Here is a 23,929-nt window from a genome sequence, read left to right as displayed (position 1 = left end):
TTGCTCATCCCTAATGTTAGCATTGTCTTTTAGCATAGCATGCACACTTTAGTAGTTTAGTTTTGTCCCTTTCTTTTTTGTATTAATGCTAGTGTAAATGTTGGTAATCCTAAAAATGCTTCATGTTGTTAACAGTGAGAGAAGACAAACTCAGATCATGTACTTTAGTAGTCTAGAAGTGCCAAAGTATTAGCATCAAAATAAAATTAAATTACCAAAATTAAAAGTACTTATTATGCAGACTGGCATATTTCAGAATTAGACATATTGAGTCTATTAGCAAGTGTTACATAGAAATTGTGGAGCTGAGCAAGAGCAGTGTGCAAAATTTTCTGTTCAAGGACTCTGTGTCTGAGAAATAATAATAAAACCTCTCAGAGACAGTTGGATGTGCGAATATCTCTCTTCAAAAGAATTAGACATATTACATATTTGGATTATAATTATTGGTAGATTAATGTGTCCAACACTTAAACATTGCATCTTGTGAAGTTGGTGCTAATTTTAATTACTGTATATATATACTGCTGGGTAGCTGAAACTATAATAACACATTTTATTTGTAATTTTTATTTTCTATTTAAACTAAATTTAGCATAAATGTAATGGAGTAAAAAAAATGCTGTATTTCCATCTGAACTGTCATGGAGTAGAACTTTAAAGTAACATAAAATGGAAATACTCAAGTACAAGTACCTGAAAATGATAGCTAAGTACAGTATTTGAGTAAAAATACTCAGTTACTTTCCACCACTGGGCGTTAGTAACATCTGCAGCCCATCAAACCCAGTCAAATGGATTTATCACAATCTAGTCAAAGCTCAGAGGTTAATCTCATTAATGATTTATAACAGACTTGATTTATTAATGATTAATAAAGCCATCGGTAACAACATATAAATACTTTATGACGGATGTCTTATTAGAAATTTGATCCAAACAATCTCAGTTTGATTTATTTCTGTATAAAAAGCTTCAGCACAGTAAACAGGCTGTGCTGTGTCATCTCTACCGAACATGCGCATGGACGTTTAAAGCCCTCCTTACTGACACACGGTTCAACCAATCACAGCGACGCACCGGCACCAGCGAGCCAATCAGAATCCCCCCTCAGTGTTTTTGTCTGCTCTCCGGCTGAACGGTATTTCAGTGAGAACATGTAAGTATAAACATCTTTTATTAGGTATATTTGTGACTCAGTAACACAGTAAACAGACGTGTGTTTAATTTATGTGTGTGAAATGTGAAAGTGCAGCTCAGTCGTGAAGACGTCGAGCCGACAACAGGCGGCGTGCTACAGGATGCAGAGTCATCTGTGGCTACTCCAGTAGCTGGGTTATAATGGGAGCACTGGGATGAGCTTTGTTCCAGTATTATGTTATGTTTCAGATCTGCTTCTTTATCATGTTGTCTGCTTAATGTGTTATTTTAGTGTCACTCTATGAGAGTGTTATCATCTGCTGAAAGGAAATAATTAAATTAGCTTCACAGTAAATGGGCTAGTAGGTTAGAGACACGTCCAGAATGGATGTGGAAGCAAGAATGACCATTTAATCTACATTTATATTAATCTACAGCTTAATTATATGTTCATTAGCAGAGTGGAGTGACACAGCAGGAAAAAGATGACCTCTTAGTCTAAGTCTTAGTCATTTTTCATATTTTTATTGTACAGTTTTTTTATTCTTCTATTTATTTATGTTTCTTGATTTTACAATATCTGATTTTTATTTTCTCTTGCACCAAAACACCAAGTCAAATTACTCATGGCAATAAACCTGATTCTGACTTCACCCTGATGATGTCTCTCCCTCCTCTGTGTCCTCCCTGCAGCACAACCTGTCTTCCTCATCATGGCCTCTGGAGCTTTGTTCCCCAGCATGGTGTCTGGGTCCCGCGGCTCCTCCAGCAAGTACCTGGTGGAGTTCCGGGCCGGTAAGATGACCATGAAGGGCAGCACGGTGACCCCTGACAAGCGCAAAGGTCAGGTCTACATCCAGCAGACCGACGACTCCCTCATCCACTTCTGCTGGAAGGATCGGACGACCGGGAACGTGGATGATGTAGGTGACATCGTCTATGTGTAATAAAAGCTTCCTCTGTGTACAACCCTATTATTAACCTGATTCCTGTCCTGATTTAGGACCTGATTATCTTTCCTGATGACTGTGAGTTCAAACGGGTGAACCAGTGCACCACCGGACGAGTCTATGTGCTGAAGTTCAAAGCTGGCTCCAAAAGACTCTTCTTCTGGATGCAGGTATGCAGCATGATTGTCTGCTCCCCACACTTTGATTTGCACTTGATAAAAACACACAATGATAAAGGTAAATGTGGAGGAAATTAACATTTACTATGAAGGTAATAACACTAGTAAATATACTGCTGTTTCATTTATTCTTTCCCAGCAGAGGGTTAGGGAGGGCTAAAGCTTCATTAGGGTCATCAGTTTCGATGATAGGCCCACAACACCTCTAGAGGGCTCATCGGCAACACCTGACATCCCAGGTCCACCCCCCTCTGCTCTTACTCCCTCGTACCCTGCTGTTGTTCTATAGCCACCGGCTTGCCTTTTTGGCTGCGCCTGAGAGGGCTTTGATGGCCTGACAATGGGCTTGGCCTCGAATTCCCATTTCTTTAAGCAGCCTGGTAGTTGATTGCCTATGAAGCCTCTGCAGTCATCTTCAACTGGGCAAACCTTCGCTTTTAAGCCGTGTTGTTTGGTGTCAGCTGCCAGCTCAGCGTACTTACGTCTCTTGCGTTCGTAGGCCTCCACCACCGCATCCTCCCAGGGCACAGTGAGCTCACTGATGTAGACGAGGTGCAGTGAAAATATATGTTCAAGTCGCTGGGAGGAAGACGTTGACCAAAAAAATACAGAATAATGCCACCCTATCCTTTTAACAGATGATAGTCAAACCTACTCTTACTGCGACTTTCCAATTCATTTTAAATTCATCTTATTGTATTATTACCACAAAATTATATCAGTACTCAATGTAGTGAAACTACTGAATAAACACTTTGTTTATTCAGAAATTCATCACCAGTGAGCCAGATTAAACGTCTTGGTTTTGTTTGTCTGATCTCAGGAGCCAAAAACCGACAAAGACGAGGAGCACTGCCGTAAAGTGAATGAGTATCTCAACAACCCGCCCATGCCCGGTGCCCTTGGTAGTGGCGGCAGCGGAGGACATGATCTGTCTGCCCTGGGAGGTAACAAGTATTTTCCTGTAATGTTCAAGAGCTTCAGACATGCTGTTAGGACACATCTGAAAACAGAAATTTGTTCTGATGCTTTATGTCACCTGTTATTTTTCTCCTGTAAAGGCGAGGGCGGTCTGCAGAGCCTTCTGGGTAACATGAGCCACAACCAGCTCATGCAGCTCATTGGACCAACTGGACTCGGGGGAATCGGTTCGTACCTGCATGCTAATCAGACAATGGAGGAGAATATCTTGGTAAATGTAGTTTCATGCTCCCAGGAGAATCATGTGGCTGTTTTTCTTTCTTCTGAACGACAGGTGGTCTCGGGGCTCTGGCAGGTCCAGGATTGGCTAACCTCCTGGGCAGCAGCAGCAGCAACGTTCCTGCAGCCAGTAACTCCTCCACAAGGTACCTGAGTCCTGAATATCCAAGAAAAATCCATCTTTTCAAGTCTTTGTCAGACACAGATACTGGCTGTGTATTGTTTGGCCTAGTTGGTTCTAGTTCTATCCTAGTTGGTTTTGTTCTGCTTTTAAATTGACAAACAAAGAAGACATAAGAAGAAATATGAGGGGAAGTTATGACAGAGAGGAAGTAGAAGAGTTACAGAATCACCTGTGCGAAACACGAACGTTACACTTCAGGTTTTAGTGTCAGTACATCATAATCAAAGATCAGGTGCATCTGTGTTGACTTAATATTTGATACCAATGTCCGATAATTGCACTGAGAAAAATCTTGATCTTGAAAGTTCATTTCATTACGCACACTGCCCGATGAAGGTCGAGTTACGGAAATGTTGCAGCATTAGAATAACTATTTTTGCAAGTAAGACAGTGTGCAGGAGTTTTTCTACAAGATGTGTTCTGCTTGTACCTCCCCCACACACCTGTTTGAAAATAGATGTGCAACATATTCCTTTGCTACAAGAAGGGAAAAACATCTCAAAGTAACATCAGATATCACAAGTTGATGTGTGTTGGTGCTTCGTGTTGGAGGTTGTAATAACGGTGAGCTGATCCTGGATTGACACTTTTTGTCCCCTCTCAGTCCGTCCACAGCTGTCACCCCTACCTCCACCTCTACTGCCAGTCGCCTTGGCTCCACCCAGGTGCCTACCACTCCCATCACTCCCTCCGCCACCTCGGCAGCCTCCCCGACAGCCACCACCCCCTCCACCCCTGCTGTGACCACTGCAGCGGCGGCGGGGGCAGCCAACCCCACGCAGCCCATCCAGCTGAGAGACCTGCAGAGCATCCTGGCCACCATGAACGTGCCCGCCAGCGGTCAGGGAGGTGAGCAACCCGACGCTCCTCAGAGCTGAGATCAGACAAAAACTTAAATAACCACCAGAGGGAAAAATACATAATTAAGCCTAATGAGTGTAATTTCACAAGTAATTATGCAGCAAATAATTAGCATTGTGAACAGTCTCTGTGTAATTTAACATGTTAGACTTAATTTGTTGCAGAAGCAGGAACCCCCTGCAAACACTGCAGTCTGTCACTGCTTTGGTTTAATTTTACTGTGCTATGCTACGTTAGGCACAAACTCTGCATCCTGCTTTATGAGTAAAATTAATCACTCTCACCTCGTCTACAGATCCAGGTTTAAAACTAGAGAATAGTGAAGGATTAAGAAGAGTAAAGATATGCACTAAAAGATTAAAGAAGAGTGTGCGAATGAAACTGAGGGTCTGTGGGGTCTTAAAAAGTCTTAAATATCTTAAATTCAGTGTTAACAACAATAAGGCCTTAACTGTAATTACATAGTCTGAAATTTGAATTTGAAGCCTTTCTAATGTAACAAAACTTTAAAAGATTAAAACACTGTGATTTTACTTCATAGTTACACCCTTTTGGCAAAATGTAGATTGACTTAACTCACTCTAATAACCATATTCCTACATACCACTTACCTCTGCACAAGACAACATATACACTACTTGCCAGCAACACTTACCTGTGATCCTTAAACAAGTAAAACATGATTTGTCCAAAAATCTGTCCCTAAATTTGGTTAAAAGTGTCTTGAACACGTCTTAAAAAGCATTAAATTTAACTGTGTGATACCTGTAGACACCCTGATAATACATCGTTTTCATCAGCAGCTGATCACATGACAACTTGTATGTGAAAGGGGTCACTCATAGTGATGAACCTACAGAGACTTAAGTCACCTGACTGTAGTTCTGTAGCTTTATTGTAATTTTGAGCTCTTTTTTTTGTTTTATTCACTCTCACTGCTCTCATCAGTGTAATTTTCAGCAGCAGCAGTTTTCAGTTCAGTTTTCAGCAAAAAAGCTCTTAAAACCAACTGCACTCTACCTGCTCAGCACCAAACAGCAGACAGACACAGCTAGAGACTAACTGGTGAACATAGTGGAGCAATTAGGAGCTGAATACAAAGATATTTACCTCAGGGGTTGGTAGAAACCAAAACAGAACTTTTAAGTATAATTTTGCTCTTCTAACTGCTGGATGTGTGAATAATAGCGCTGCCCCCAGCTAAGAATTTTCCTAGTCGACCAACAGTCGTCATTTAGGGCCATTAGTCGACTAGTTGCCCACGTGTTTACAATATTAATGCAGTCATTAAATGATATATTTTGGGCAGGGCAACACAATGGTTGAAGGTATGAGAAAGAATAGTATCAGTAACATTGTTAACACTGTGCTACATTACAGAGAAATACAAAACTGTACTAATGAACCTTCATTAATATAGGCCTATATTTTATCTACAAGTGCACGTCACACACTGAGCGAGCCGCCTGTTAATGACACTGTGGGCTAATGGGCATGTAGCTACTTCGATGTTTCAGATGATATGTCATGTTTGTAGTCGACCAATGAAGATGAGTTTACATATCACCCTGGGTTCGTCCTTCACCTTCTCAAAATGATCCCACACTTTGGATTTCCTGCCCGACATGTTATTAACTAGCCTGTGGAATAACCGCAGGTACCAGCCCTGGAAATTAACCTGACTCCTGTCTGACTGCTGAGCGTGGACACTTCCTGTGTCTGTCCTTTCAAATTAAATTCCCACATGGTCCAGTCATATAGGTTTTGATTTACTTTGACATGGTGCAGCTCCTAACAGAGTTTCACTTTGTTTACTTGGGGTTTTTTTTGTGCGACTAAGCGACCAATTAAATCTTGCTGACTAATGACCTTTCTGGTCGGCTAACGTTTGGTCAACTATTAGGGAGAAACCCTATTAAATAAGCAGCTGTTTGCTAACCAAGTCATGATATGAACCTAAAAGTTTAATAATACATATGCATCTACTCATGGACGAGATTTCCTACTGCAATTAAATGCACCAGGAGCAGTCACTGAGGTCAGACAGGTCTGTTAATAGAGAAAAACATCAAAGACAACATTCAAACTCCTGCTCATCATCCAAAGCGTATAATCCCTCTCAGATTAAGATTAGCTACAGATCCACACACAGATACATGCAATCTAATTACACTGAAAAACTGATTTTAAAACTGTTGGTAAGAAAATGTTGAGGATATGTTTTAATACTAACCAGTCAGAGGTGGTGTTTGTTACCTGCAGTGGACCTCGCCAGCGTCCTGACACCTGAGATCATGGCTCCCATCCTTGTCAACCCTGAGGTGCAGCAGAGGTTGATGCCTTATCTGCCCTCTGGAGAGTCCCTGCCGCAGAGCACAGAGGAGCTGCACAACACGCTCAGCTCGCCTCAGTTTCAGCAGGTAATGTGTTCACTGCTGGATGTCCACTGTTATCTTCCTTAAATCTGTGAACTATTATATTTAAATTAAATCTGGAAATGTTGTTTTTTTCCCCTCAAATGTAATTCATCACCAGCCTGGTATTTTAATTGTTTTTTTTAGAGATATGTTTATACACTCACCAGCCACTTTGTTAGGTACACCTGTTCAACTGACAGGTTGAGACTGGTGTTAGCAGACTGGTTCAAGATGATAGAAAGGCAACAGTAACTCAAATAACCACTGGTTACAACCAAGGTCTGCAGAAGACCATCTCTGAACCAACAACACGTCCAACCTTGAAGCAGATGGGCTACAGCAGCAGAAGACCACACCAGGTGCCACTCCTGTCAGCTAACAACAGGAAACTGAGGCTACAGTTCACACAGGCTCACCAAAACTGGACAATAGAAGATTGGAAAAACGTTGCCTGGTCTGATGAGTCTGGATTTCTGCTGCCACATTCAGATGGTAGGGTCAGAATTTGGTGTAAACAACATGAAAGCATGGATCCATCCTGCCTTGTATCAACGGTTCAAGCTGCTGGTGGTGGTGTAATGGTGTGGGGGATATTTTCTTGGCACACTTTGGGCCCCTTAGTACCAACTGAGCATGGTTTAAACACCACAGCCTACCTGAGTATTGTTGTTGACCGTGTCCATCCCTTTATGACCACAGTGTGCCCATCTTCTGATGGCTACTTCCAGCAGGATGACGCACCATGTCACAAAGCTCAAATCATCTCAAACTGGTTTCTTGAACATGACAATGAGTTCACTGTACTCCAATGGCCTCCACAGTCACCAGATCTCAGTCCAATAGAGCACCTTTGGGATGTGGTGGAACGGGAGATTCACATCATGTGATGTCATCATGTCAATATGGACCAAAATCTCTGAGGAATGTTTCCAGCACCTTGTTGAATCTATGACACCAAGAATTAAGGCAGTTCTGAAGGCAAAAGGGGCCCAACCTGATACTAGCAAGGTGTACCTAATAAAGTGGTCAGTGAGTGTATGTAGACCATTTTTTAGTCAGTCATTTATCAGTTACCCTCTTATTTGTTGCCTGTGTATCTGCTAAATACAGAAACCACTCTCTCAGCTTGAGTTTGACAGAAACAGCATGTGAAGTCTGTTTTCTCCTTTTAGCGGGATTCTGGTCATTAGGAGTTTCTCCCTCTTTTGTTGGTATTTAGAGTGTTTCTGTGGTATTTGTTCTCATTGTTGGTATTTATTGTCTCTCTGCAGGCTATGAGCATGTTCAGCAGCGCCCTGGCATCCGGGCAGTTAGGGCCTTTAATGAACCAGTTTGGTTTGCCGGCAGAGGCTGTGGACGCAGCTAACAAAGGAGGTCAGTGTTCTGCCCACATCAAGCAGAGAAAACTGTCATTGTTTGTTTCACTGCGAGAGATTGAATTTTCATGTTTACACCCGGGGTGTCCGCATTCTCTGACAAATGTTAAAGGTTGATGAATCAAAGCAGTAAAGGACTATTTGTCATGTAAAGATATAGTGCAGTAACAGTGTCCAGAGCAGAGAATGAGGTCCCAATCCCTCTGTGTGTGTTCTGATCTGAGCTTATCTGTTCTTTGTCGTAGTAGACGGTCCAAGCAAGTGTGCATGTTAGTGCGTGTGTGAATCCCACTTCTTTCATGATACATTATAGTATGACATTTTTATGCAGTCTTTTATTTCATTCTGTAATATGATGTTTTGTATGACTTTTTTGGCATTTATACCATAACTCTATTTTTATTTTATGACATGCTATACTTTTACATTTTCATGACTTTTTCTATGGCATACGATACTATACTATGGCTTTTTTTGACATACTAAACTATGACTTTTTTTCGACATACTATACTATGACATTTTTCCAACATACTAAACTATGATTTTTTTTCACATACTATAACTTTTTTTTTTTTTTTTTTTTTTACATACTATACTATGGCTTTTTTTCGACATATAGCCTATGACTTTTTTCCATAGTTTTTGACGACATACTATACTATGACATTTCTTAATGATTTTGGATGACATACTATACTATGACGTTTTTTTTCATGATTTTGGATGACATACTATACTATGACTTTTTTCCATAATTTTTGATGACATACTATACTATGACTTTTTTCCATAATTTTTGACGACATACTATACTATGACGTTTTTTTTCATGATTTTTGACGACATACTATACTATGACTTTTTTCCATAATTTTTGACGACATACTATACTATGATGTTTCTTCATGATTTTGGATGACATGCTATACTATGACTTTTTTCCGTAATTTTTGACGACATTGTATACTATGATGTTTTTTTTCATGATTTTGGACGACATGCTATACTATGACTTTTTTCCATAATTTTTGATGACATACTACACTATTACGTTTTTTCATGATTTTTGACGACATGCTATACTATGACGTTTTTTCATGATTTTGGACGACATACTATACTATGACGTTTTTTCATGATTTTTGATGATATACTATACTATGACGTTTTTTCATGATTTTTGACGACATGCTATACTATGACGTTTTTTCATGATTTTGGACGACATACTATACTATGACGTTTTTTCATGATTTTTGACGACATACTATACTATGACGTTTTTTCATGATTTTGGATGACATACTATACTATGACGTTTTTTCATGATTTTGGACGACATACTAAACTATGATGTTTTTACATGATTTTTGACGACATACTGAACTATGACTTTTTTCCATAATTTTTTTTTTTTTTTTTTTTTTAAGATATTTTTTGGGGCATTTTGCCTTTAATGGACAGGACAGGTAAGCGTGAAAGTGGGAGAGAGAGAGAGAGGGGGGATGACATGCACAGGCTGGATTTGAACCCGTGCTGCTGTGGCAACAGCCTTGTAAATGGGGCGCCTGCTCTAGCAGCTAAGCCACCGACGCCCCACTTTTCCCATATTTTTTGACGACATACTATACTATGACTTTTTTCCATAATTTTGGATGACATACTTTGCTATGGCGTTTTTTTCATGATTTTGGACGTCATACTATACTATGACGTTTTTCATGATTTTGGATGACGTTCCATACTATGACATTTTTTCATGATTTTGGATGACATTCCATACTATGACGTTTCTTCATGATTTTGGATGATTTGCTAAACTATGACTTTTTTTTCATGATTTTGGATGACATGCTATGACATTTTTTCATGATTTTTGACGACATACTATACTATGATGTTTTTTCATGATTTTGGACAACATGCCATGCTATGACGTTTTTTCATGATTTTTGACAAAATGCCATGCTTATGACTTTTTTCCATAATTTTGGACGACATACTATACTATGGCGTTTTTTCATGATTTTTGACGACATGCTATACCAGGATGTTTTTTCATGATCTTGAACGACATGCTATACTATGACGTTTTTTCATGATTTTTTTCGACATGCTATTCTATGACTTTTTTTCAACATACTATACTATGACTTTTTTCGACATACTATAACTTTTTATGATTGTTTTCGACATGCTATACTATGACGTTTTTTATGACATAATATAGTATGACTTTTTTTGGAGTTAGTATACTATAATGGACTGACATTTTTTAGACTTGATCAGAAAACTCATTTCCAAATTGAATGATAATGAAAACAGTCTTTACTTGCGGCACTAACTTCTAGACATTTCTGTCTCTGTAGATGTCGAGGCTTTTGCCAAAGCCATGGAGACGGAGACAAAGTCGGACCAGGAAGGAGACTCCAAAGACAAGAAAGACGACGATGAAGACATGAGTCTGGACTAAGAACTCTTAAAGTTTGTTATTTAAGGTATTTATTTAGCTGCTGTTGCTGTTTTGTAACTAGTAAACATTAAGGATAAAGATTATGGTTAATATAATAACTGTCACTAAGACTCCCCTCCCTTGCTGATCGTGCTGTGTTCATCCTCCAACAGTGTGTTGAATTTAAACTAATTGAACATGTATTCTATCTGCATGTCAGCTACTAGTCTGAGCTGTCCTACCTGAAAGGGAACAGTAAAACGATGAGAAACATGCTTGTCTGTTGTGTGTTTATTCTTAGTACCCATACTGTGCAGGGAAGATGAAAATAGCTTCATAAATGATTGATTATTGACTGGGCAAAAAAAACAAACTGATGACTTTTCAGTGTCTGAAAATATATTTGAAAAACATTCATTTTACAGTATGAAAACAATGAATTTACCGATTTGACACCAACCATACAAGTACATTTTCTGCAGTTACACACATTTGGATGCTTATCGTAATACATTATTCACCACTGCAGACAAGAAAAAGTTTGTGATTATCTTTCCCAGACAAGAACAACCTCAACATTTAAAGATCTCTACAGCAGCAACACTCAGAAATGTCAACATTAAATATCACTTATAAGAGGGTGTTTAACCATTTTACTGCCACTATAGTTCCAGGCACTTTTTTCCACGCCAAAATCTGAAGAGTTACAACACAATAAGTACTGCAGGCAGGTTAATACTGTGTGGTACTTGTTTTAGTCAAAGCACTACAATCAGTTACCTTCGATTGACTTACGATGGGAGCACAGATGATTTCAGTGATGATAGCTACAGTAACAACTTTAAAACGTTTCTTTGGGTTAGATTTTATGAACCATTCAAAGATATGAGAAAGTAACATTCCTGAGAACTGAAAAATGAAACTAGCCACACTAATGCAGAATAAATTCCAGTGCAGTTTTTTTTTTTATAAAAACATATCCCTGTTCAGCAACATGAAAGATAAAAAAAAACATTTACTATAAATAAAAGCCTCCACAGTCCTGTTTCCTTACAGTATAACAGTGGTTACACTGTCTGTCAGCACAGTCTGGACACACAGCTGCCACAAGAGTCTGAACTCATAGTTTCTTTTGATTCACAAGATAAATAAATGTGGCTGGATTATTGTTGGACATACAAAACATATCAAACGTATTGTAAATTAAAGGCCACTTCCTTCTCTCATAAAAGACAAATACTAAAATCATGTTTTCCACCAACGATCTACAGTATCATGTTTCAATGTAATGGCTGAAAACACTTAAATGTCACAGTGGGTTCAAAAAGGGATTTACAAAATCAACAGTATGGTTCTTTGTATTTTGTAAAACATACTACACAGGCTGTGTATAGTAGTGAGAAAGGTGCAGGAGATGAGTCTTCCACAAACACAAACATCACAGCATACGTTTCATTTAAATACGAGGTTGAGAATACGAGGACGTACCGAAAGAAATGGGTCACAACAAACAGAAATATAAGCACAATTAATGTGCTCATTGACCATCTCTAACATAGAGTTCATGACTGCATGGACAGAATGTCACACGTACAAAAAGACATTCAGGGAGACACACATGCCATTAAGTCTAAAATATGCAAGAGTAAACTAGTTATCCTCCATATACAGTGAGCGACTTGAGTCACGACCGTCACAGGAAATAAGTAGTATCAGAATTATTTGTTTCAAACACCACAGCTTATAAACTGGTCGATCCACACACACACACACACACACACACACACACACACACACAGTCAGTCTTGATTACTTTATCACACTCGCACTTGCTGATGTTTTTAATGAACCCAGTGGATTGTCAGTCGATGCTGTATCCACTCTAACCTTGCTGCACCAGCCTGCGGTAGTGCGGCATGACCTTGCTCTCAGGGAGGTAAAGTCCCATCTCCAAGGCAACCAGCACCGGAAACTCCAGAGGAATCAACTCCCGTCTGTTGATACGGAAACGCTCCTCCAGCTTCTGCTCATCCACAGATAGAAAAAATGGTGTAATGGTATACATGTTAGATATGGTAGATTGGTTAATGAATATGATTTCTTTTAACGACATACTGTTATACTATGTTTTTTTGACATGACTTTTGACCTATGACCTTTTCTGACTTTTTTTCCGACATACTATACTATGACTTTTTTTTGACATACTATACTATGACTTTTTTTCCCCGACATACTATACTATGACTTTTTTTCCCCGACACACTATGACTTTTTTTTTTTGACATACTATACTATGACATTTTTTCGACATACTATACTATGACCTTTTTTTCGACATACTATACTATGACTTTTTTTTCTCAACATGCTATACTATGATTTTTTTTCAACCTACTATACTATGACTTTTTTTGACATACTATACTATGACTTTTTTTTCCCCGACATACTATACTATGACTTTTCCCCCCAACATACTATACTATAACTTTTTTTTCTCGACATGCTATACTATGACTTTTTTCGTGATTTTGGACGACGTCCTATACTATGATGTTTTTCCATGATTTTGGACGACATGCTATGCTATGATGTTTTTCCATGATTTTGGACGACATACTACACTGTGACGTTTTATGACTTTTTTTCGACATACTATACTAAGTTTTTTTTTGACATACTGTAACTTTTATTTGACATACTATACTATGACTTTTTTTCGACATACTATACTATGACTTTTTTTCAACATACTATACTATGACTTTTTTCGTGATTTTGGACGACGTCCTATACTGTGATGTTTTTCCATGATTTTGGACGACATACTATACTGTGACGTTTTATGATTTTTTTTTCGACATACTATACTATGACTTTTTTTTTTTACACACTATACTACGACATTTTTTTGACATACTATACTATGACTTTTTTTCGACATACTATACTATGACTTTTTTCGACATACTATACTACGACATTTTTTTGACATACTATACTATGACTTTTTTTTTTTTTACACACTATACTACGACATTTTTTTGACATACTATACTATGACTTTTTTTCGACATACTGTAACTTTTTTTTCCGACATACTATACTATGACTTTTTTTTCGACATAGTATACTATGTCTTTTTTGACATACTATACTGACTTTTTTCAACATACTATACTATTGACTTTTTTTCTGACATACTATACTATGACTTTTTTCCGACATACTATGACATTTTTATGACATACTATATAATTTGAAATTTTGTTAAGTACTATATTATGATTTGTTTTAATTAAATTTTGTAGGCCCTTTAAATGCATATTTTACTGTGATATTTTAGAACAGTTTTATGGCATATTATATTATGACTTGATTACCTTTTTTGACATCCTATATTATGAAAATTGATGTGACATACTTAAACACAATGACTTTTTTTTTTTAATGACATGGTATGCTTTGAAATTATTTATGATAGGTGTCACCAAATCAACCAGGACTGAAATCCTGAGTATTCCAACTGTGAATAATTTCAAAACCCTCTCTACTTTAGGCACAGATTCTTCTTATCTATACAGTGTGCATACATGATGAATGTTTAATGGAAACATTGTTAAAATTTAAGTGTGTGGTTAAATTTCCAGTTCACTCAGCAGCAGCTGAATTAAGCAGCTGCAGTTCTTCAGACTTAATTCTTCAACATTAACTAGTTTAAATAATTCAGCTTTTATCTACAGAACCTTTATGAAGAGTGTTTCTTGCTATGCGACATTAAAATATGTTTGATTAATATCCCATATGATATTAGATTCTGTTTGTATGTGATATTGTTTTACTGTATTATGCACTATATAATATTTCTATAATAAAGACCAGATCATTACTTACATGTACTGTACCTTGCTGCTACTAAACACACCAACATGTCACTGTTACCTTGTAATTTGGATTTCAATTGTAGTTTCTATTCTTATTTCTGTTCCTCTTTTATTAAATATTTGTTGTGATGAGTGTCTCTATTTGTAGTTATTCGTGCCTGTGAATTGTTGCACCACCTGAATTTCCTCCCTGGGGATCAATAAAGACTCACTTACTTTGCTCTAACATTTAGGGAAGTCCTACATGTGTTACAGGTTTTCCCATTTTGTTTACTCTTTGCTTATTAGCATGAGGAGGTGACAGTTAACAGTCAACATAACCTGTTTGTTTTAAGTTTCTATACTGAGATCTGTTTGTGTAGAAGCTTCACTCACGTCAATGAGCTGGCTGACTTCTGGTTTCCGCAGATCACTGCTGATCTTTGCAGCCAGAAGCACGCAAGCCGCCGCCACCAGCTTCCTGTTCTGCTTGTTCAGGCGACCCTGCAGCACCAACTTCTCAAAGTAAACAAAAGCCATTGCTATGGTGACGGGCTGTAGACTGCAGTCCTCGCCCATGGCACGCATCTCCCTCTTAAGGCTGGTGGAGAAGAGGGGAGAAGTCAAAGTTACTGATCAGTTTTCTAAGAAAGAGTTCACCGTGTTTGAACCAGATTAAGAAAAACACAAGTACATGTGAGGATACACAACATGGTTCAACCTCTGTGATCAATCTGTACCTCCTTATCTTGCTCAGAGTCAGCTTAATGTGAGGAAACTTCTCCCTGAAAGTCTCATTCATGTCCTTCTTCAGGTCAGATGGTTTCACATACTCAACAACAGTTGTCTGCAGAGATGAAAAAAGCACGTCAGTACAGAAGTGAACAGTGTCAGCATAAATTACAGCTGCAATAAAGTTTCACAGCTTTGCATGTGAACTATTTCGGTACGAACTGTTTTACACACACTCGCGCTAGAGGTTGCAATCTTGTGATACGATCTACTCAGCAGCAGTAAAATCATGTGAATGGGACATAATGGATGTATTTTACTCTTTAACAGGGCTGGAGGTTGGTTCAGAAGTGGAGATCTGCTTAATTTACAGATGTTGTCAAATCAAATTTAGATTGAACAGCCTTGTCACTGATTTCTGAAACAAACAAGGACAGTACATGTCCGACAATAACTGTGTTTACATGCACTTAAAAACAGGCAATGCTTCCTTAATTTAACTGTAGCAGTAAATGCTGCGTCCATCCTGACTTCCTTTTTGTTTGGTGTGTGTCAGAGCAAAGAAGATGGACGGAGCTTATAGGGGTAAGGTGTCTGAATTAAACACTCAGATGTTCAGCGGTGGAACCTTTGTGTTAGTTCAGGGTATCTGTAGTGTTCATATTAAATTTAATAAAGACTTTTTAATATCACATAGAATGCAATTTAATTCCTGATTCACTATCATGCTGATAGTATGATGGAAAACAAGTCAGGACACTATTTCCTACTTTTATTATCATACTACATTTTTTTCAGTACTTCCTATATGGATTAACCAATGACATGGGCTGCACAAAACGTCATTTATTCACATTTGGAGCTTTTTTCGAGGTTTTCTAATGAAGCTTCAAATGTCTGTTATCATTTTTTAACAATGTAATTACCCTTAAAAAAATGAAAATCCTTAAGTTTTAATGCTTAAAACTTTTTAACGACTGCAGATAGCTTGCAGTTTTAATTGAACTTTAGATTAAATTATTTTCAACACAAAAACAAAGACAACAACATGTTATATCCTCTCCTTTCATCCACCCACTCTGCAGTCTTTGTCATGCACACATGCAGTTGTAAAAGCTGAGAAACCTGGTTACCCGAATACATGGGAGAAAAATCAGCATTCACCAGGAGAAACAAGGTTACTTGAATTTCATACTCCAACTACATCATGTTTCAAAGTACAGGATAATCCACAGAGCTGTGGATTATCCTGAGTAGATGGGTCATGATTTCTGGAGAGAGACATTGCTGTTGAGTTTTTTTTTTTAAATGTAGTTTATTGTCGCTTTGAGCACCACACGCTGAGTGCCATCTAGTTCCATTATATTGGAGAGAAGGCAGACATCTCTACGGCCAACACTTGGCAACTTAGACCAAAATAATGTAAATTGATAAATAGCACTACACGTAAGAGGAGAGATATGTACTTTTGATTTTTAGGTGAACTGTTCCTTTAAGAAGTGAGCCTACTGGAGAATATTTAACTGCATGCAGACACACAAAACAAAAGAGAAACAAACTCACCACATATGATGCAAATATCAGAACCCTCTTGTGTCTGCCACAGGGCCACTGAGGGTCACTGAGCAGGTTAGGATCGTACTCTGCCACCTCCTCTGTGGCTGGAAACACAAAAAAACAGTGTGTAATTGGTTTGATGGTGAAGAAGGGTGTGTGTGTGTGTGTCTGTTGGTTTAAATTAGAGACATACGCGGGTCCTGTGCCACGCTGTTGTTCAGACGTGCTGGGGTGAAGTTCCTTTGCCCGTTGCCACGGAAACGGGACTGAGGGGTCTGAGCTGTGGAGCTTTCTGATGCACCGCAGCTCTTCTGTCTCACCAAGGCATTGGTCGGATAAAGGAACTGGGCGTATGACACCGTCTGAGGAGGGGAAATGAGACAGTCAGCAACCTTCAGATCAAGCAGATTCATCTAACCCGAGTGTTGTTTCTCATCATACGTGTGGCTCTCAGATAAACACTTACCTTGCCATAGTCTCCAATGTCCATGCCTTCCAGGGAAGGAAGCAGGTCAGCAGCCACCACAGACGACAGCCTTTGTCTCTGAGCCTCCAGCTTAAGATCACTGTTCAGAAAGAGAGTCGCATTAATGTCATTTCCACCAGGCCATGAACCCACACTGCCCCTACTGAGAATGATGATGATGATAAATCACACAGGAGGATAATGAAAACATAAAAGTGACAATGAGTGGGTGCTCTCTGCTTGGTGATGGTGCTTTCTTTGTACCTGAAGTGAGAACTCTCTCCATAGGGCAGCACTGAGAAAGCAGCGTAAAGCGACCGCTTGGCACAAATCAGCACGATCCTGCAGGACACAGGAGGTACAGGCAGACAGAACAGATGGAGTGTCAGTCTACAAGGAACAGCTACAGTCACTGCTACTGTACTCACGATGTTCATCATCGCTGGAGCTGCGATGACAACGAAATCAGTCACAGAGCCACTGCTATGTTTATCTGACTCACCAGTGAAGCCAAATGGCTATCGACAACTATTTAAAGCTCAAAGCAGGAGGAAGAGTCCCAGTTTGTGGCTCTCATGTATTACCATTACATTCAGAGTCACAGAGATAAGTAGATCACTGAAAGATTAGTCAATCAACAGAAAATTAATCAACTACTGCTTTATTTGAACAGGAAAGTCCCATTGAGATATTGTGACATGAGACTGGAAGTGTTGTCTTTTTCTGGTTTTAAAGGCTGCAAGTGCGAATGTGCCAAGATTGTAAAAAACACACTTTATTTCAAAGCACAGTGAATTTTTGGCACAGAGCTTTCATTTTGGGGTGCTGTTTCTTCCTGTAGAGTGAGTGACTAACGAACAGCCACTTAACAGTGACATCAAACTATCTCAACAACAAGGACAAACGCAAGTATGACGTTGAATATATTAAACTGTGTGGACCTTGAACTAATGACTAAGGAGAAATCTGGACGTCATGGCTGGACCACATCTAACAAACATCTGTGAGTAAATACTCTGTGAATGGTGATATCTGATTTTCTCCTTATCATCCAGCCATATCAGCAACTGTTTTAAAAATGTGTTAAGAATTTTAAGCTACTGGAAAGAAATATTGATATTTAACCAATATAACCAGTAACAAAATTTAAAATTGTGATTTACATTGTATAATTCGAGTAAAGAGGTGTCATATCTGACGAACATCATTGTCCGAATTAGGAAAAAGAGGCAAAACTTGGAAATGGGTTAAAAATATTTTTGTCATGCAGCATATGAGGGCTGCAACTGATGATTATTTTCATAAATGTGCCTACTATTTTCCTGATTATTTCATTAGTTGTTTATTAAAACCTTTAAAACTATAAATTTCCCAGAGCTCAAAGTGATGCCTTCAAACTGCTTTTGTTGTTAGATCAACAGTCGAAACCCAAACATGTTCAGTTTGCTATAAAGTAAATCAGCAAATTACAGGAATCATCAAACGCAGCTGATTAATTTCCTGCCATTTGACTAATCGCTGCAGCTGTACAGCAGAAAGACTCTTTTGTATGTGTTGTGAAAATACCTTCAGAGCAGCAGAAAGTGTTTCTAAAGCTTGTGGGTAAAATATTTTCAGAAAAATCTGATGCTTATCTCTTTGACTCGCAGATGAGAGGAACAAACTGGTGCTGAGAGCTTGACTGATGCAAACCACGGAGAAGTAACCAACAAACGCAGTAAACATTCACTAGAACTCTATTGTTCTGACAAAAATGTGGACTCACAGTCTACAGCCACTGAATAATACAGTGTTTTTGGCAACTTCACTGCACAGACACCAAGAGCTTCAGCTCCTGACAACACACAGATCTGTAACATACAGTCAGCAGTCTCTAGGTCTCAGAGAGATATCAAATCTCTAACAGGGGACAACATCGCAATGCATAAATCCACTTGTTTTAATTAGCTTAGTTATATAACCTAGATAGCTTTGCTTCAGCTCAGTAAGTAACATGCACCGCCTCAACCAGAAACAGAAAATCAGACCTGTGGGGCAATTTATGATTGCTTCATCATTGTTTCGCACACACCAGCAGAAAACACATGACACATCTTCATGTATGTGGGCATGAAATGTTCGTAAAGTGGAGGAGAAATGTAAAAAATGGGAGTCGAAAACACATGATTTGGTTAGTGGAGAAAAAAAACTATATGACATGTTGTTTTCAGTGTCTACAGACAGAGCAAGAAAATATAACAGAAAATAAATAAAAAACTGTAAACTGTAACACACACTTGCTTTCTAATACGGGTCAACCAGCATAACAACAGTGTGATATTTCAGTCCTTCCTCGCTTTGGGGTTACCTTACGGTTGCTGCAGTGGGGTGTTACATTTCCACTTTCCTCACTGCACCTCTTTTGGCTTTTGCAAAGCCTCCAAGGGTGATTAAATTTACTGTAGCAGTCGCCACGCAGCAGCTGTACTGCTGTTATTCCTCTGCAGGCCAAACTAAGTCTCTGTGCCAGAGCTAAGCAGCTTATTTACAACACAAGCAGGAGGAGTGTAGCACTGCTGCTGAGTTTACGGCATGTTTTAAAGTCCAAAATAAAGCAGCATTGTTTTGTTTCCTACATTTCTCTGTCAGGAAACTAAGTATAGCAGCATTTCTCTGGGGTTCCTCTACTGTATATATTATGTAAATGTATTTGTATGTGTGATATTGGAGACTCACCTACATCCCCTAGTATCATACTGCCTCATACTCTTGATGAAGTGGACTTTCTTTGGCACCTTGGGTCCAGGAGAGCCAGACACATTCCTCAACCTGAGTAGAGATCAAGACAAAAATACCTCATTATTGCACAGAACAAACAAAAGGACGCTCATATGACAGGGCTCAATCGGTAATCTGTGATGTAAAGCTCTTTAACATCACAAATCTGGAGGTATAGCCAAAGTAGTGGGTCACTTTCAACCAACCTTTAAGAAGGAAGACAACATTAATTTGGTGTTTTCTTCAAACCACACCTCAAATCATAAACCTGACAGCTGATACAAGGGTTATGACTTATTTTTCAAGCAAGAAAGTGACTGCGATTTAAATCAGAAACACTGATAATTCAAGACACCAGGCAACAGTGTTCAAAAAAGGAGAATACAGGGAATCAACCCTATTGGAAACCTATATATCACATATCATTTATATTTGGCACATCAGTCATCTCTTCTGGGTTAAAACAGAAAGTTCTAGAACATTACGAAAGCTCAGTGAGAATGAAAGTGCTTCTCTTTGATAATGCCTGCTTTATTTTATGCGGAAGCGACTAGCCTGTTTAAAGGCCCATGAATACACACAGACCACCGTGCTCACCTCTGCCGTGAATCCAGGGAATTACCGGCCGGGACCGGGCTCAATGCGGTGGGCGTTGACTTGACACGGGAGCAGGCTTGGTGTCCGGTGGGCACAGGGGACAGAGGGGTGTCGGGGGTTAGCGTCTCAGCCGCACTGCCACCCTCCAAAAATACCTCATTAGCCCCCAGAGCAGCTGCCCCGACTGGTGCCGGAGACATCACCAAAGGAGGTCGGATGGGACTGAACACCCCCGGGAAACTGGAGGACGAGCCACTGCCGGCTGGAGCGGGCTCTGTCACCTGGGTGACCGGCCGCTGGCCCTCAGCCGGCAGGGGCACGACCGTTGCGCCGCCGTGTCTGTCCCTGAGTCGCTGCTCCTCGGCGGCTTTTTGGTCGGTGTTTTCATCGCTGTGCTGACAATGGGGCCGTCCGTCGAGGGAGATATTATTGAGGAACAACAAAGCCGCTTGTCTCCTCCTGGAGTCCTTCGTTTTTCTCCGCTGCTCCCGGTGTGTTTTAACGGGTTTACTGCTGCTGCCGGTGGACTGCAGACCGCAGACAGCGGTAGCCATTCTAGTTTGAAATGTGGCCGTTGGAGGCGAAGGCTACGAGACACCGCTACCACCAAATTAGCCCCGCCCCTCTATGCGCTGATTGGATGTGGCGGAAATTATGTATCTAGCTCGCAGTTGATTGGATGTAGTATAAGAGTGGGCGGTGCTCTGGAAACAAAGAAAGCCTTTATAAAATTCACCGGTTAAATTTGATGGCTGATTATTGATTATTGATACCACTTTTTAAATTTAAATCTTAAACCTAATTATATAAAAAATATGCACGAAAAGCTGTTTTTTTCCTTTTTCAAAATTCGTCCAAATTCAAATCAAAGTCTAAAAGCTGTAAATCCTTCAGACCTACATAGCAAGAGCGTAGTGTTTTTTATTCAACATTTGGGGGATGCACATATAAAATGGGGTATGTAAGCTTCAAACAACTATTTTCCTGTATTCTTGATTATATTTATACACCAATTTGCACCCTCTTGCATCCATTTATTGTGTAAATGTCTTTAATTTTGTCAAAATAGAAGTCCTCTACTTAAATGAAATGCACATGTTCTAAATATGGACAAGGCCCAGCCACCAGATGCTCAAAGACGAGCTCCACCCAGGTCTGGCTCCTGATGGGGGGCCCAGTGTCCCCATAACAGACAAGGTACTATTTCCCCGGCATGTGTCATTTTGGTCTTCTTGAATGGTCATGAGTTCTGGGTAGTGACCAAAAGAATGAGATTATGGATACAAGTGGCCGAAATGAGTTTCCTCCAAAGGGTGGCTAAGATAGGGTAAGGAGCTTGGACATTTGGTGAGAGCTCAGAGTAGAACCTCTGCTCCTTCAGCTCGAAAAGGGTCAGTTGAGGTGGTTTGGGCATCTGATCAGGATGCCTCCTGGGTACCTCCCGTTAGAAGTGTTCTGGATACGTCCCACTGGTAGGAGGCCCTGGGGCAGATCCAAAACACGCTGGAGGAATTATATATCTCATCTAGCCTGGGAACATCATGGGGTCCTCCAGGAGGAGCTGGAAAGTGTTGTTGAGGAGATCTGGAATACTTTGCTCAGCCTGCTACTCCCGCGACCCAGCTTTGGATGAGCGGTTGAAAATGGATGGGTGAATGAATAAAAGCCACTACAGAGAACAAGTTTTGGTTGTGAACTTTCCTTAACCTAGTGTTTATGCTTTATATTTGTAATAATGCCGTTAGTACTTAACTTAGTTTTGTTTTCCCAAACTTAAACCTAATTAGGCCTTTATGATTTTAAAGTGAACAAAAAGCCGACTTTCTTTCTTTAAATTCTTCCAAATTCAGATCAAGGTCTAAAAGCTAAGTGGAATGATTGGCTTTATTGACGGCTAATAAATCATTTACTAAAAGCCATTAACTAGAAAACTTGTTGGGTTGCCAGGTTGTGAACAGTTCCTTTTGGCTGGTGTTTACTCTTTCTGTTTGGTGATTAGGGCTGGCACAATATCAGATTTTTATTACACATTTATTGTGGCCAAAAGAGTTAATGATAAAGCTAATAATGCTAATAATGTGCTAATAATAATAAATCCATACTCTTTACATTTAAGAGTGGAAACAACCCTCCTGGAAACTGCCCAGGACTGGAAAATGCAGGTTGACCTGGATCAGAGACTCAGCTTTCCACCAGAGATTGCTACAACTTATCTCAGGTCGGACCTGATCTTGTGATCAACCTCACAGAAGTCCTTGTACACTGTGGAACTAACAGTAGCATGGGGGACTGCAGTTGGGAAGGCTTATGAGTGCAAAAGTCTGAAGTCCACAGACCTAGCAGCTGACGCAGAACAACATGGCTGGTGTACCCAGGTGCTCCCTGTAGAGGCTGGGTGAAGAGGATGTGTAGCCACATCATCAACCAGGCTTCTGAAGTGTATGGGGGTTTGAGGACAGGCCTTCTAACAAGCTATAAAGTCACTATCAGAGGCTGCTGTGCAGTGCAGCAATTGGCTTTGGATGAAGAGGAAGGACCAACTGGTCTACAAGATGTCCAATATGAGGGGTTAAAATCGGAGGGGGGCACACCTGGGATTCCAGGTGTTGCTGTTGAGCCCTCTGGAGGTGTCGTGGGCCAATCATCGTAACACCAATGAAGGGGGTTGCCCACCTGATGACCCCAGTGAAGTAAATACCTCTCCCACTCAAGACGCCAGGCAAGTGCTGATTACTTTTAGGGATTGTAACAAGTCCTATAAGCACAATTTGAGGAAAAAGGCATCAGCTATCTACTTAGCATAGCACTTAGCATTTTGTTTCACATGCCACTGACTTGCAAACATGAAGCTCGAGTCTGTTTCTCTCAGACAGAAACTATGAGAGCTTTTCCATCTCCTGAGTGGAAGTGATCAATACAATAGACTGATGGAAATCCTTCACGGTTCAGTTTAATTACAATGAAAACGGCACGACAGAGAGTGTATTCAGTGTTAGAGAGTAAGTTGGTCTGTTGAGATGCCACTGACCTTTGTATGGACATACAGGAGGTGTCGACAAGTTGAGTGCCGCTAATCCACTGATCCACTGATTCACTGCAACACAGAGATGGGATTTAGTCTCAATCTAATCTGAACAATCAGTTTGCCTCCTTAGACATCTATCTATCTATCTATCTATCTGTGTAAAAAGG

General features: G+C 39.7%; 2 protein-coding genes across 3 annotated transcripts; one reads left to right on the top strand and one right to left on the bottom strand.

Annotated features, from left to right (window-relative positions):
* The first annotated feature begins 1,066 nt into the window (after positions 1-1,066).
* LOC117258200 (proteasomal ubiquitin receptor ADRM1-like) lies at positions 1,067-11,035 on the top strand. The gene is made up of 10 exons (XM_033628828.2): positions 1,067-1,159; positions 1,834-2,063; positions 2,144-2,260; positions 3,093-3,216; positions 3,331-3,417; positions 3,525-3,615; positions 4,258-4,502; positions 6,777-6,934; positions 8,203-8,305; positions 10,680-11,035. The coding sequence occupies exons 2-10, from the start codon at positions 1,854-1,856 to the stop codon at positions 10,781-10,783; spliced, it is 1,239 nt and encodes a 412-aa protein (XP_033484719.1). The 5' UTR covers positions 1,067-1,159; positions 1,834-1,853; the 3' UTR covers positions 10,784-11,035.
* Positions 11,036-11,139: 104 nt separating this feature from the next.
* On the bottom strand, positions 11,140-21,322 carry cables2a (Cdk5 and Abl enzyme substrate 2a). Of its 2 annotated transcripts, XM_033628826.2 has the most exons (9): positions 20,738-21,322; positions 20,099-20,191; positions 17,648-17,725; positions 17,384-17,483; positions 17,111-17,279; positions 16,924-17,021; positions 15,369-15,475; positions 15,025-15,229; positions 11,140-12,785 (listed from the first exon to the last, which is right to left on the bottom strand). In XM_033628826.2, the coding sequence occupies exons 1-9, from the start codon at positions 21,289-21,291 to the stop codon at positions 12,645-12,647; spliced, it is 1,545 nt and encodes a 514-aa protein (XP_033484717.1). In that variant the 5' UTR covers positions 21,292-21,322; the 3' UTR covers positions 11,140-12,644. The 2 variants fall into 2 exon arrangements, with proteins under 2 accessions (XP_033484717.1, XP_033484718.1); XM_033628827.2 differs by lacking the exon at positions 17,648-17,725.
* Between the last annotated feature and the right edge of the window lie 2,607 nt (positions 21,323-23,929).

The sequence above is a fragment of the Epinephelus lanceolatus genome, chromosome 8 (genome assembly GCF_041903045.1).
Source record: "Epinephelus lanceolatus isolate andai-2023 chromosome 8, ASM4190304v1, whole genome shotgun sequence".
Classification (NCBI taxonomy): Eukaryota; Metazoa; Chordata; class Actinopteri; order Perciformes; family Serranidae; genus Epinephelus; species Epinephelus lanceolatus.
This window is presented reverse-complemented; position numbering and strand designations above follow the sequence as displayed.